The following is a 14,231-nucleotide window of genomic DNA, read 5'->3' as shown; positions in this document are numbered from 1 at the left end:
TGGTCTAAATAAATAGTGTTCTGTGCCCAGGTGAGGGAGATGGCTGCCACCACGCTCAGCGGGCTCCTGCAGTGCAACTTCCTCACCATGGACGGGCCCATGCAGACTCACTTCGAGCAGCTCTGCAAGATGAGGCTCCCCAAGAAGAGGAAGAGGGACCTGGCCTCAATGGGGGACACAATTCCTTCAGGGGGTAAGGAAATGTTTCCAAGGCTGAAAGCAGCTCAGGAAGAAATCAGTGTTTTGTGTTACATAGACTGCCATAGAATTTGATTTGCAACATAAATGGTGAATAAGAATGCACAGCAAAAGCAAATATTTTTATTATGCATTCCTATATTAAATTAATTTCTTACTCTTTTAGAATTAACATTAAAGAGGTTTTTCCAGTTTCCAGTTCACAGGGATAAGGATGCAGGTGATGAGGGATAGCAAGTTCCTCAATAAATAAAGTTCCTCGGTTGTAACAACGTACTTTCACTCCTTTCCCACCTTACCTTCTGTTTGTTAGCAGTGTGGGTTTTCTATTAAAAAAAAAACAAAACAAAACACAAAACAACCAACCAAAAAATAAAGAGAACAAAAACCCCCTTAGTTAACCCTGATCTGGAACTTCGGCTTCTGCCTGAACATTTAATGCATCTGAGTCACAGTCATTTGACCCAGAAATGGGTTTTCATATTGTCCAGTAGCTCTGGGATTTGAGAAAACACTCTGAATGGCGAAATAGCAAACATGGAGATGTCGTTCATGAGTTATTCATGAGATTCTTTGAGAGAGGAAAGCTCATTTGAAATGTTTATAATGTGTCCAGCAGTTGCAGATTGATTTCCAATGGAAGAATGTGTAAAAAAATAAAGATATGAGAATGTATCTGGGATTCTGAGTAAGGAAGCAGAACCAATCTGGAGCTTGTGTCTGTAGAACTCTCTGGATTTCTACAGAAGCTGGAGGTCTCTGCAGTGCCAGGGGTTTGTTGCTGATTTTTCCTTAACTGATGTGGGTTGATGCCCTATTTTTGCAGACCTGGTGAAGCGCCACGCTGGCGTCCTGGGGCTCAGTGCCTGCATCCTGTCCAGTCCCTACGATGTGCCCACCTGGATGCCACAGCTCCTCATGGATCTCAGTGCCCACCTCAATGATCCCCAGCCCATTGAGGTAAAAATACAGCAGTTCTCTATTCAACAGAACACAGCTGAATACCTTTGACTCATTCTTAATTCTCTTTTCCTAGAAAAGCATAGGAACTTATTAAGAAATTTAATTTCTGCTGCTTTTTACTAAAAGACTCCAAATGGTTTTAAAGCATGGACTGCTTTTAAGTATTTTTTGTGGTAGATCTATCCTTGCTTTCAAATTTAAAGCATTACATTGAAAGCTGCAAGAACTGTATTTATAATGAGGAAGTGGCTTTTTTTTTTTTTTTTCATTAAAGATGTCCCTTTTGTGCATGCCATTCTAGGAAACATCAACCTGAGCCAAAACATCAGTCTGGAATTTTTTAAACAAAGTGTTACAAGCGGCCCTAGAAATAAGTTTTTTAAAGAAATAGTTGCCTTCAACTTTTACTTTTTTGTCCTGTCAGTTGGGTTTAGTTGACCTTTGCTTTTTTAGCCAGAGGAGTGAGATAAAGAATTCCTTAGATGTTTTCAGACCAAAAGCACCCATTTGAAACACCCAAGGAAAAGGCAGGGGGGAAAAGCACTTGGCTTTTATTTTATAAGAATCGCTAAAGGTTTCCCAGCTCAAAATTGTAGGTCCAGGAATCCTTTTTATAAGAACTTTGGAGTCATGACCCTGGTCAAAACACTAACCAGAACTGTGAAAATTAAAATCCTGGGCTGAATTCCCAGAGCCCTCCTTTCTTCTGGGTCCGCTCTGACCCTTGGTGGTACTGAGCAGTTGTGTTTGTTGTATCCAACATTGGTTTTGGTGTGGAGCTGGAATTCCTGACTGACAGAGCTCCATCCCAATTGTGCTGGCAGATGACTGTGAAGAAAACGCTGTCCAATTTCCGGAGGACCCACCACGACAACTGGCAGGAGCACAAGCAGCAGTTCACAGATGACCAGCTCCTGGTGCTCACTGACCTCCTGGTTTCACCCTGCTATTATGCATAGGTGGGTCAGCTGATGGGTTTTGGCATAAATGTCACTCTTAGGAATTCTACTCCAGAGTAGGGAAGAATCCTTAACCACAGGGAAAATGCTGCAGCCAAATTTCTGGCCCTTGCCCCTCCAGTGGTTTTGGTCAGATTTATTTTGGTTAAATATTTTAAGTATTGCCCATCTTTCTGTGCATCCTTGTGCTTTGCTAAGGCATTTACACTTCTTTTCCTGAATGTTGATGTTCCTTTTCTCCATTTTCTGCCAGTTGGCTGCCTTTTAAATGCATGGCAGTGTCCCTAAAGCACTGCTTTGTACTTCTGATGCCTCTGAGGACCTTACACCACCCAGTCCAGTCTATCACCTACATCTCAGGATGGGGAATGGCTGCTACCACTCGTTTCCTCTTCCACACTCTGGCTTTGCTGCCAGGGCTCTTCACACAAGCATGTCCCCAAAGAGTGAATCCGTTCCTGGGATTTCTCTTCGTTACACTGCAAGATTCCCCTCTCTATTGTATTGTGATGTTTTGTGACAGTATTCCAAGAGAAGCTTTAATTTATCTTTTCATATAAACAAGAGCTTGAGGCAATATTTGTGTTTTGAACTTTCTTCTTTCTTTTCAGGTTTCTCCTGGGGAAAATGAGGATGTAGGAATTTTTCTGCAAAATAAAGGAAACTCGAAAGAATTTGATCATGTAGAAAACTTTGTGCTGGAGTCCTGATGCCTAATCAAAACCACTTTTAAATACAAACGTAGAGACCTGGTTCTATTCAAAAGGAATTTCACCTCCCCAGGGAGCAGCCGGGGAGCCCTGAGGCTGCACCTGCAGGGCCTGATTGTGAGTCCATGGCAAGACCCTTCTCCTTGGCCTGCATCACACATCAGTCTTGTTTCTGCTTCCTTGCACACAGTGACTTACACTGCACATCCCTCACCCCCTTCTTCTGCCCCCTGCGTGCAGAACCAGAGCGTGCCGCAAACCGGAATTTTCTCAGTGGAGCTCTCCAATTCTGCCGATGCAGCTCCTCCCCCAGTCCTCACACAGCCCCGGGAGCCTGCCTTCCTCAGAGTTTTATTTTTCACTACTGGGATTTGAGTACCATCCAGTCCACCTCAGGGCAGCATTGCCTTTTTGTATTCTCTCCCTTGTGCAAATGTAAATAGCTGAGCTCTGTGCAGTGCAGGGGTGGCAGGATGCAGCATGGGCAGCTCCTGCTGCCTGGCCAGGCCTTTGGGGTTGTCTTGACCACGTGTGGAATAAAAAAATATACGATTCTCTGCATATTTGTAAGGGGGAAAGACTATGGGTGTTTCCATGTAATTAGAGCCCACAGGTAGGAAATGATGGACTGTTAGTGGAGGTTGAATTCACGGAATGAAATGTATGCACAGTGTGGAAAGGCAGTTTTTAACAGTGTATTCTCCTAAAGATTGAGCAAGCATATCTCGTTTGAAGATTGTGGAAGCTCTGTGTTTTTTTTGCCTGCAGCTTTGTTCAGAGACTGGTATCAATTGGCTGTTTAACAACCTGTTTAATATGTGTTACATAGTTGTAAAAGACTGTATAAATTGTAGAGGCATTGCATTGACAAAACATTGTACAGTTTGCAACCTTTTACATAACACCATTGTGAGATTAATTTGTAAAGATTCATACTTAGATGTTAATACAGTAGTGGTTCTGGCTTTTGTATCAAATCAAATGCCATTCTTAGTTTTTTAAATTATTTTCTTTAACAGAATATCTCTGTGTCTGAGGGGGTTTGTTTTGCTTTTCCTGTATCTCATGACTGTGTCTCATTCAGATTTTACTGCAGCACGTGTGGCCATTTCTCAATGCTGACGTCACATATTCTGGTGTGATCCATTCATAGAATGTGAGGTACATGGAAATAACTCATAAACTGGTGTGTGTTTCATCTTTCATGCAAAACCCCAGGAGCACTGAGACCTTTGTGTGGCTCATCCCCAACTTCCAAGCACAGCAGTGCTCCTGGGGCAGTATTTAAGGAGTGTCAGCACACGGATGTAACCACTGTATAGCGTAGTGCCAAAATTATGATTTCACTTGTGTATGTAGTTTAAGACCCAATAAATGGACTGTTTGTAACTACTGCATCTTCCTGTATTTCAAAAGAGGAAATTTGTTGGGTTGAGACCGTAACTTCAGGTTTTTACAGTGTTTTTGAGCTTTTGGATGAAGCATGTGTTTGTCTTGGGATTTGGTAGTGAGTTAAGGCAACATTAAGGATTAATTAAAGATCTTGTTCTAATGTCTGGGAAGTCAGCTTTTACATTTATGGAAAAATACCTTGTACCAGGAAAACACTTGTTAACTGCTGAGAACTGGAGAAGCTACTTTGTGTTGGAGAGGGTTTTGCTGATAGAATTAAAACTTTACAAGTGATGGAAAGCATTTGCTGCAGAGGATCATCTTTAAAGGAGGCCTTGGCTGGTGAAGTGCTGGAGCAGATATTGCACATGCTGTTCTGCAGCTCTGCTGCTTTATGCTGTACTTGGGAATTTCTTTCCTTAGTCAGAGTGTAGCTGGAATTGGGTGCAGGATGCAGTGCACTGTAGTGAATCGTGCTCTGGTCAGGAGTGGTATTAATTCCCAACATCTTATAAATCCTCAATAAATTGCTTTATCCAAACAGATCACCCAGTAAATACAGCACCTGTTCAAAATACACTTCTACAGGATAAAACACACCTGTGGTCATGTGAGCAAACTTGTACTGATTGACTTTTGGTGAGGGAAGGGTTGTTAGTCTCCTGTCCTGAAAATGCAGGAACAATTATTTACCACCAAATCTTCACCAAATACCACAACTCCAGTACTGGATTTATTCCCTATGTTTCCCCAGGCAACACCCACGTCCTGAGTTCTGAACTTCCATCATTGATGTCTTACACTGTCTCTTCCCTAAAGCTGTTGAGATGAACCAACTGCAGTACCTCAGTCTGGACAGGGAGAGATTTCTAGCACAAGAAGAGAGAATTTTTCCCCTTGGAACAGTAAAGGAGATGGAAAAATACCTTGGAGATGGTTTGATAGCCTCAACATCCTTAGTGACCACCTATCAGACTGCACAGGTAACCTGTGACCACCTCAGTGAAGCACCAAGGAAGGGCAGAGATGTAAGGCAGAATTTGGGGGCTTTGAGAGGTGTTTTGGTTGTTGGGGTTGGGGTTTTTTGAGGGTTTGGTTTTTAAGAGCTCAGGTTACTAGTGATGTACTGCTCAGTGGCTCTTGCTAGACCATTAAGTGGTGTGATCTCCCGTATTTCCATAATCAGGTGAGTATATTTGGTGGTTATTTCGATAAAAAATACGTAAGAAAATTACCAAGTAGGCAAGTAAGACTTTTAACCTGTGCTTTTGGGTGGTGCCACAGTCTCAGCATTGGTGGACTGTGTTGCTAATAAGTTCATGTATTCATGTATAATTAAAGAGGTTCCTTATTTCTGGTATATTATGACTGTATTCCTGTTATGTCCAGGTATCTCCCTTTCCTCCTTCTTACTTCTTTCCCAGGCTGCTGGGACTGCTGTGCTGGGTACGCTGGATGATGTGATGATGTCTCCTGTCAGTTTTTCACAGTTAGGCATCCCCAGCATCCCACACCCTGCTCAGTCTCACACTTCCTTCCACAGCTTTAGGCTTCCTGGAATCCTGCAGCAGAGCCTCCAGCTCCCTTTACCCCAGGGCTGTGCAAAATGCTATGATCTGGTAAGATGCAAGATCGAAAATAAAGCCACATGGCAATAGAAAGGTTTGCTGGCCACTGTCCTGGGGAGATTTTAACTCTAACCCTGCTGTGAGTCACCAGCTGATTGTTTTACATCCTCATGGCATCCTGCAGTACCTGGAAGACAACTTTGGGGATTTCTAATAAAAGGAGGGGAATTTCGCCTCAGCCTGCTCTAGACATCCAGGTTGCCAGCAGGCAAAGGAATCCATGCTCCAAGGAAGGGGTTCCAGGTGGTTAATCCAAGGCAAGGTCCTCACAGTATTGGTGCAGTGGTAGTTTCACAGCCTGGTTTAATGTCAAAGACAAACTCTGTGGAAGATGTAGAATATTGCTGAGCAGATTTTGCTGCTGCAGATGGAGCTGGACACATATTTCCCTTGGGGAATATGAGATGCCATCATTTCTGATTGGCATTCTTAAGAAAACCAGCAATAAACCAAATAAATCTGTTCTAGCAATAAATGCACTCAGATTACAATCAGTCCAGGTCGAAGCCCAGCTGAGTTCACCCTGAAAGGGTTCTGTTAAAAACTTCTCACTGCTACTCTAATATTCTCTCCTGGCTTTTACTTCTAATCCAGAAAAAAAAAAATAATTTCCCCTTTTATTATTCCAGCTGCTTTTCCCTAGAACTCTCTTGTTAAAATCACAAGGTACAATTCTTAGAGATGGGGGTAGATTTCAGCAATTAAAAGTAATTTCCAGTAAATATCTGCAAAACAACACTGTTGTCAAAAATGCCTTGGGAACATTGTTTCCCTTTATGCAGTAGGAACTCCCAAGACTGAACAATGAGAAGCCTGAGAGCTGTAAAGAGCACTGGATTTTTAAGGAATTAGTTTAAGGAAAGCCTTGAATGCTGCAAAGAGTGAATACCCTCATACCCTGTGCAAGGTAAGTTGTTGCTCTTGTGATTCCTTTCTTGCAAAACAGACTTTCTTCCACTGCTTTTCTCCCCCACTCAAACTTTGGAAGCTCTTTTAAAAGCTAAAAAGTCCTTTTCAAAAGGGACAGGCTGGTGAGACACTTTGCTGTGCTCCCGTGGATCCTTTTTGCCTCAGCTCATTCCCTTCCTCCCTGAGAACAATCCCTTCTCCTTTTCTGCTGCAATGTTTGAGGCTCTCAGCCTTTGATCCAGCTACACTTTCCCCTTCATTTCAAACCACAGTTAGTAACTGTAGAGGGGTAAAACATCTTAACCAACCCCACTCTTGCCTTAGGCTAATATGTTGTTACTCTTGTTTAATCCCATAATTCAGCATCCTCTGATGTTTATAAATAAGAAAATTCGAGGAGGGAGATCCCACCTTGTCAATGACTCAGGAGGGCCAAGATTCACCCACAGATTTCAAATTACCACAACTGGAGAACAAAAATACAAGTAAGGGAAAATAAGTGGCAGCCAAGCTGAAAGAGAACATAACTTGAAGCCACAGGAAACCGTGTTTTGGATTTTGGACCTTCCCCCTCCCGTACACAACCAGTTTAAGGACAAAACCCAAGGCAAAATGCACCTGCCCAGGTTGCAAGGCACTGCTGCAGCCAACTGCTGGCATTTCCCCGAGAACAAATCCACCCTCATTCCCAGTGTTTTTAGCAGGCAAAGGCTCACGGGCCAGGCTGTTGTCACCAGCCAGAGGGTTATAAAAACATTGCTCTGGGGTTTAGAAAGGAATGTGTTGAAAAATAAACAGGCAGGTGGCACTGGGAAGCTGTCAGGTGTCAAACTTGCACACTGGTGGCTGGCTGGATGGTTCTACAAAGCACCTGGGGTAGGGGATGGTTATTAAAACAATAGATTAATGTATATACATTGATTGTGAGACAAGTGCCATGCATAAGTCAGAAATACTGGATCTGCTGTATTTTCATAGTGCTTTTGTGCCTTGCCTGGCTGGATTTTGATCTCTTCCACCTGGATTTCCAGTGCCACGGAGGCCCCTCAGCTGTGTCTGCCTCGGAGAATGTCTGCTGAGCGTTTCCTCACCCTCATAGTCCTGTAAGTACTTCAAAACCATCCCTTTAATGCTCAGATATCCAACACTCTCCATCACTACTATATTTGCAACAGCAGTTGGCAGCAAACAGGTAAAGAAATGATGCTGATTATGTTTTCTGTCCCCATGGGAACATAGAAGATGCTTTGCCTTAGATCCTGTGCTTCTGAGTAAATACAAAGAGCACCCTGGCCCCACTGAGCTGGCTCAGGAAAGTGATACAAAAGTGCAAGCAGGGCAGGAGGCAGCATGCAGAACTTTGATGTTGATGCTGAACAGGTTTTGGGTTGGGGCAGGTGTTTTGTTGGTGCACAGTCAGCACAGATCCTCTGCTCTGGGGAGACCCCACTTGGAACTCTGCATCCAGCTCTGGGGTCACAGCACAGGAAGGACACAGAGCTGTTGGAGCAAGTACAGGGGAGGCACCAAGACGATCAGAGGGATGGAGCAGCTCTGCTGTGAGGAAAGGCTGGGAGAATTGGGATTGTTCAGCCTGGAAAAGAGAAGCATCAGGGTGATCTAATTGCAGCCTTCCAGTACCTGAAGGGAACTTAAAGAAAAGATGAGGCAAGACTCTTTACAAGATCATGTGCCAGGACAATGTAGAATGGGTTCAAATTGAAAGAGAGTAGGTTTAGGTTGGCTATTAGGAAGAAATACTTCCCTGTAAGGTTGGTGAGGCCCTGGCACAGATTGCTCAGGGAAGCTGTGGCTGTCCCATCCCTGGGAGTGTCCACGGCCAGGTTGGGCAGGGCTTGGAGCAACCTGGGCTAGTGTAAGGTGTCCCTGCCCATGGCAGGGAGAGGAACGAGATGGTCCTGCAGTCCCCTTCCCACCCAAACCCTTCTGTGATTCTCTAGACCACACTCTGTGCTGCTCCAGCCGCTCGCATCACCGCTGCTCCCGGAGCTGGAGTGGCGGGGATGCAGCGCCAGCGGGGCTTTGGGGAGCTCGGTGCCGCCTCCCCCGGAGCCGCCTGTGCCTGGCGGTGCGGGGGGGCTGCGGCTCTGTCCCCGCCGCCCAGCCCGGCCCGGCCCGGCGCCGCTGCGGCGAAGGCAGCGGAACGGAGCGGGGAGGGGCCGGGCCGGGCGCCATGGCGGGGCGGGCGGCGCTGAGGCGGCGGTGAACGGGCGGCGAAGGGGCCGGGCGGGAGCCCTGAGGCGGCGATGAGGGGGCGGTGAAGAGGCAAGGCGGGAGCCCCGCGGCGGCGATGAGCGGGCGGTGAAGGGGCCGGGCGGCGATGAACGGGTCGGGGCGGCTGCCGCCCGGGCCCGCGGAGCAGCTGGGCGCGAACGGCAGCGGCCCCGCGGAGCTGCGGGAGGGCACTCACGCCGCCACGCTGGCCGCCTGCGCCTCCTTGCTGGCCCTCGTCTTCTGCCTGGGCTCCTACGGCAACCTCATCGTGCTGCTCTCCTTCTTCGACCCGGCCCTCCGGAAATTCCGCACCGACTTCGACTTCATGATCCTCAACCTCTCCTTCTGCGACCTCTTCATCTGCGGCGTGGCCGCCCCCATGTTCGCCTTCGTCCTGTTCTTCGGCCCGGCCCGCGGCGTGCCCGGCACGTTCTGCTTCACCTTCCACCTCACCAGCTCCGGCTTCATCATCATGTCGCTCAAGACGGTGGCGGTGATCGCGCTGCACCGGCTGCGCATGGTGCTGGGCAAGCACCCGCACCGCGCCGCCTCCGCGCCCTGCTCGCTGCTCCTTACGCTGCTGCTCTGGGCCGCCAGCTTCACCCTGGCCACGCTGGCCACGCTGCGCACCCGCGGCTCCCGCCTCTGCCTGCCCATGGCCAGCCTGCCCAGCGGACAGGGCAAGCTCATCCTCTACCTCTACGTCACCGACTTCATCTGCTGCGTGGCCGTCGTGTCCGTGTCCTACGTGATGATCGCCCAGGCCCTGCGCAGGAACGCGCGGGCGAGGAAGTGCCCGCCCGCGGTGGCCGTGGGAGCCCCCAGGGCTCAGCTCTTCGCGGGGCCCGGGGCCGTCCCCGCCCTATACAGGACCCAGAGCTGCACCAAGCCACCCCACGGCCACGCCAAGCTCGCTGGCCGGCTCCCGCTGGCCTCGGCCGTCAATCTGGCCACGGCCAAAGACTCCAAGGCCGTGGTGACGTGCGTGGTCATCGTGCTCTCCGTCCTGGTGTGCTGCCTGCCCCTGGGCATCTCCTTGGTGCAGGACATGCTGTCCAGCAGCGGTGGCTTTGTGCTCTACCAGTTTGAGCTGTGTGGGTTTACCCTCATTTTTTTCAAGTCGGGATTAAATCCCTTTATATATTCCCGCAACAGCGCGGGGCTGCGGAGACGCGTGGTCTGGTGCCTGCAGTACGTGGCGCTGGTCTTTTTCTGCTGCAAGCACAAGACGAGGCTTCGAGCCATGGGCAAAGGCAGCCTGGAGGTCAACAGGAACAAGTCGTCCCACCACGAGACCAACTCAGCCTACATGTTGTCTCCAAAGCCTCAGAAGAAGGGTTTGGAGCAGGCGTGCGGTGCCAGCCACTCCAAGGACAGCGTGCTGAGTCCCAAGGCGTCCGCGGGGCAGCAGCACTACGGGCAGAGCAGCTCCACCCCGATGAACACGCGGATCGAGCCCTACTACAGCGTGTACAACAGCAGCCCCTCGGCGGAGGTGAGCACCCCGCACAGCCTTCAGCCCGCGGGCTCCGCCTTCGGCTTTGCCAAGCCCTGCATCCCCGCGCTCCATCACTCCAGCAGCGCAGGGTGGGACTGCGGCGCTGCTCCCGCCAGGCACATACCACTGCCCTCCGTGTAGCCTTGGCACCACCCAGCCATTCCAGAGGGTCCCCTGCTCTGCTTTGCGGAGGAATTGCTCCGAACTCCATGATACTGCTGCCAATGAGTACAAACGCCGTTCCCGTTCGCGTTTGAAGCAAACGTGGAGCTGTCGCCTCCGTGACGCGCTCTGGAGTTCCCGTGGCGAGCCAAAAAGGGGGATATTTTAGATGTGGAATTGTTGCACGAGGGTGGTTTGGTTACTAAATTTTACTGCTGGACAAGTGAAAAAAAGTAGATCCCATAATTACGTGTTCCTTATGTCACAAGGGCAGGATGGACGAGGCTCAAAGTAACCTGGGATCGGGGAAAGTGTCCCTGCCCATGGCAGGGGATGGAACTGGATCATCTTTAAGGTTCTTTCCAACCCATTCTATGATAAGACAGAGTATTATAAATACCTTGTATTTTCAGGAAGGAAGAACTAGGGAGATGCTTGGTGTACTTGAGTTTAAGCTCTTCCCGTTGCAGAAGGTTGGAAGAATCAGCATTTTTCAGTAATAACAGAAGCCCTTTCTCTTCACAGGGTGAAACCCTGGTTCTGTTGAGGTAAATGGCAAAATTCCCATGAACTCAGCTAAAGTTCGGGATTTCACTCTTGACTTCTTTAAGTGGGACAAGGTTTTGTTTGGTCAGTGTTATATTGCCACTGGGGAGGGACACTGGGGAAGTGTGGCACTGGAATAAACCACTGCAGTATATATATTAGTATCTGCTGGGCATTGGGGTTTTCATGATGGTGGCATTATGTATCCCAAAATAATTTGGAGAACTATTTTACATCTGATAGAAATAACATGCACTACCTAATTATTTGCATTTCTTGAGGATAAAGATGAATTTTGCAATATTATGGGACTGATACGCCAGGAGGAGCACAGTCACCTCTAGAATTCCCTAACTGGTCAGCTGTCAGGCAGAGTCGTGTTGCTGCTTGCTCTTTTGCCCTTGACTTGGTATAAATTGGGATTTGGCTATTCCTGACAGGCAGAACTGACAGCTGTTAATATTTTTAAAACCAGAATGACAAGTTTTTTGAGCTTTTGTTAAGAAGTCTGACATCAGTTTGATTACATCTGTCTGCTTAGAAATTTTGTCCGTTGGTGTACACAGCAAGCAAATAACAGAAGTTAAATATTTTTTTAATCAATCCAACCATTTGTGTTGTCACTTACTGTGGGAATTCCCTTAGAGACAATGACTCAGGGGCATTTGAATTCCTGACAGTTCTTGCTCTAAGTGGCCAGATCTCTTCCAAACAAGCAATCACCTTTCAGCTTCTGTGGACCTCAGCAGAGCCTCAGTGTCTCCAAAATAATTGTGCCACAGACTTTTGATGCCTTGCTATAGGAAATTGCACACCTTCAGGAAAATGACAGTGATGGGAAGGTGATTTGTTACTTTAGAAACAGGAAATGTCCACATCATTGCTGTCTGTGAGTTGTTGGTTCCGGCTTTTTGTTAACTAAACTGTTTTCAAGATTCTCCTGGAACACTGTTCTTTGTTTAACACTGAATATGAATTAATTCTGAATAATTCAAACCAGCTTTCTTGCAATAAAACCAGTGTGAACAACTTTCTAATACAAATGTAAAATTGAAATTATTTCCATGAGTCCTTTCTCTCTGCCCAGATATTTTTTTTCTCTAAATGAATAATGTGGTTCTTTTTGAACAGTATAAAAGATAATGAAGAGGTCTTGTTTGGCTGTTCTGTATTTGAATTTCTCTTCAGTACAAATTGTACTGGAGGGAAAAATATACATGAGGTAGCTTTGGGGGTTTGCTGTGTGTATGGGCAACTTCTCCTGTGCCTTTAGATCACATGAACTTCATCACAGGTCTCAAAATTAAACCACTCACACCTCATAAATAATTTGCATTGAGTATTCATGTGGGAGTAAAGCAAGAAGGGGCCAAGCAGGAGGTTTTCTTGCCTTTATGTGACAAAAGAACTGACGTCCCCATCAAAGCTCTTTGTAATTTGCTCTCTGTTAACTCCTGGTGCCAGCTGTGCCCTTAACACCACCCGTGTAATTAATATTGGTGTTAATCTCTACAGTATCATAGTGCCAGACGGGAAACTGCAACACCTTTTAATCTGCAGGAGGAACAAAATTTAAGTTGCCAGTTGTACTAAATAACAGTTTTGTGGGAGGTTTATGGATGTAGTAAATCAAAACTGGATTTTGAAAGCAGGTGCAACTTTGCAGTGAATCATGAACTGAAATAATCAAATTTTTGATAAAATAATTGGTTTAGCCTCTTCTGGAGTGTAACTTCTCTTTTTTTCCCCTTAGCCCTGTCTATCAGAAACCTGCTGAGCACAGAACCAGTAAAGAACCAGTAAAGGTCCAGTAAAGAACCAGTAAAGAGTCACTGCAAGCTTAAAAAGCAGCGATGGAATTGAGAGGGAAGCAGCGGAATGTGGAGGTGGAAAATGTGTGGGAAGAGAGGAAGAGAGAAATGTGACCACTGAGTTGTTTAGAAAGAGGAAAGCGTAAAGGTTATTAGAAAAACAGCTGATTAATTAATTGGGGCTCATTAAGCTCATTAACAAGTGACTTCTGGTTGCTTAAATGAACAAAAATATTTGTAATATTTTTATAATTCATGGTCTTTTTAAGCCCTAGATCTCTGTGGTGGTAAGAGCTGGCTTTTTCAGCTGCTGGCCTGCAGGATTGTCGGTTTTATCCTTAATATATAAAGCCTCAAAGCTGATGATGCTAAATCATTTTGCTGAGGAAAGGTGGGTTTGCACTGAGTTCCAAGGGATCTCTGTCAATGGAGATATTTGTTTCATGTTCCCCCTTTTGGCAGCAAATAGGTTGGTCTTGGTCTTGTTTTGTCACAGCAGAGCCAATTCCTTTTCAGAGTCTGTGTTCCAAACATGCTGCACACAGACATTCTGCATTCCTGGATCTGGGATCTTCTGGGGGGAAGTTTTTAGGTTTGCTCATCATAGGAGCAAGTCCAGGTCATGCTAAACCAAATCATTTGTCCTCACCAGGTGTTTAGTTTCTGTCACAGTCTGTTGATTTCCCTTGAATGTGAAAGTTGGATCAGCTGCATTTCTTCTGTTTTTTCCCAAGCACAATAAATAAAATTATCAAGTGGCACTAGGCAAGGGCAAGGACTATGCAGAGGTAGCACTGAATCCATTAGAAATGGGTCAAGGTGACTGTGTTAGGTGGAACTTCCCTAAATCTAAATAATAATGTACAGAATTTGCTTATTCTCCAGAGATTTGTAATTAAACAAAGTTCACCCCAGTTATATAACATCAGAGACCAACACACTCAGCTGGTTCTTTTTGTACTGTCTGGTTGTATATTTTATTCTGTATTTACAAAATATTTTCAAGTCTCATCTCTTCCAGCAGTCACTGAATCCAAAATCTGTAGCAGTGTGGGTTTAGCCTCTCTTAGAGGGCTGAATTAAGTCAATCTTTAATCTTTCCTTGCCAAAGCACAGAAAGGAGCTGCTCCCTGTGTACCAGTGTGGTTTGTGGCTCTCTTACCTGCACACAGGTGTTCCCACCTTAAGCTGTCCCAGAATCAGGAATCTGAAGTCCAGTC

At 46.5% G+C, this 14,231-nt stretch overlaps 2 protein-coding genes across 3 annotated transcripts in view; both read left to right on the top strand.

The window, feature by feature from the left end:
- PSME4 (proteasome activator subunit 4) overlaps window positions 1–4,219 on the top strand; it is a 44,101-nt gene extending 39,882 nt beyond the window's left edge. For both annotated transcript variants that reach the window (XM_082303214.1, XM_082303213.1), the window contains 4 exons: window positions 31–193; window positions 1,025–1,158; window positions 1,986–2,120; window positions 2,732–4,219. In XM_082303214.1, coding sequence (XP_082159340.1) covers window positions 31–193; window positions 1,025–1,158; window positions 1,986–2,120 — 432 coding nt within the window. In that variant the 3' untranslated portion in view covers window positions 2,732–4,219. The remainder of the gene's footprint in view (window positions 1–30; window positions 194–1,024; window positions 1,159–1,985; window positions 2,121–2,731) is intronic.
- Window positions 4,220–9,100: 4,881 nt separating this feature from the next.
- Window positions 9,101–10,633, top strand: GPR75 (G protein-coupled receptor 75; the record flags this gene model as incomplete). The annotated part of the gene is made up of 1 exon (XM_082277152.1): window positions 9,101–10,633. The coding sequence occupies one exon, from the start codon at window positions 9,101–9,103 to the stop codon at window positions 10,631–10,633; it is 1,533 nt and encodes a 510-aa protein (XP_082133278.1).
- Between the last annotated feature and the right edge of the window lie 3,598 nt (window positions 10,634–14,231).

This window comes from Coloeus monedula, assembly GCF_965178545.1.
Source record: "Coloeus monedula genome assembly, chromosome: 2".
NCBI lineage: Eukaryota > Metazoa > Chordata > Aves > Passeriformes > Corvidae > Coloeus > Coloeus monedula.
Note: the sequence above shows the minus strand (reverse complement) of the source record. Positions and strands in the feature narration are given on the sequence as shown.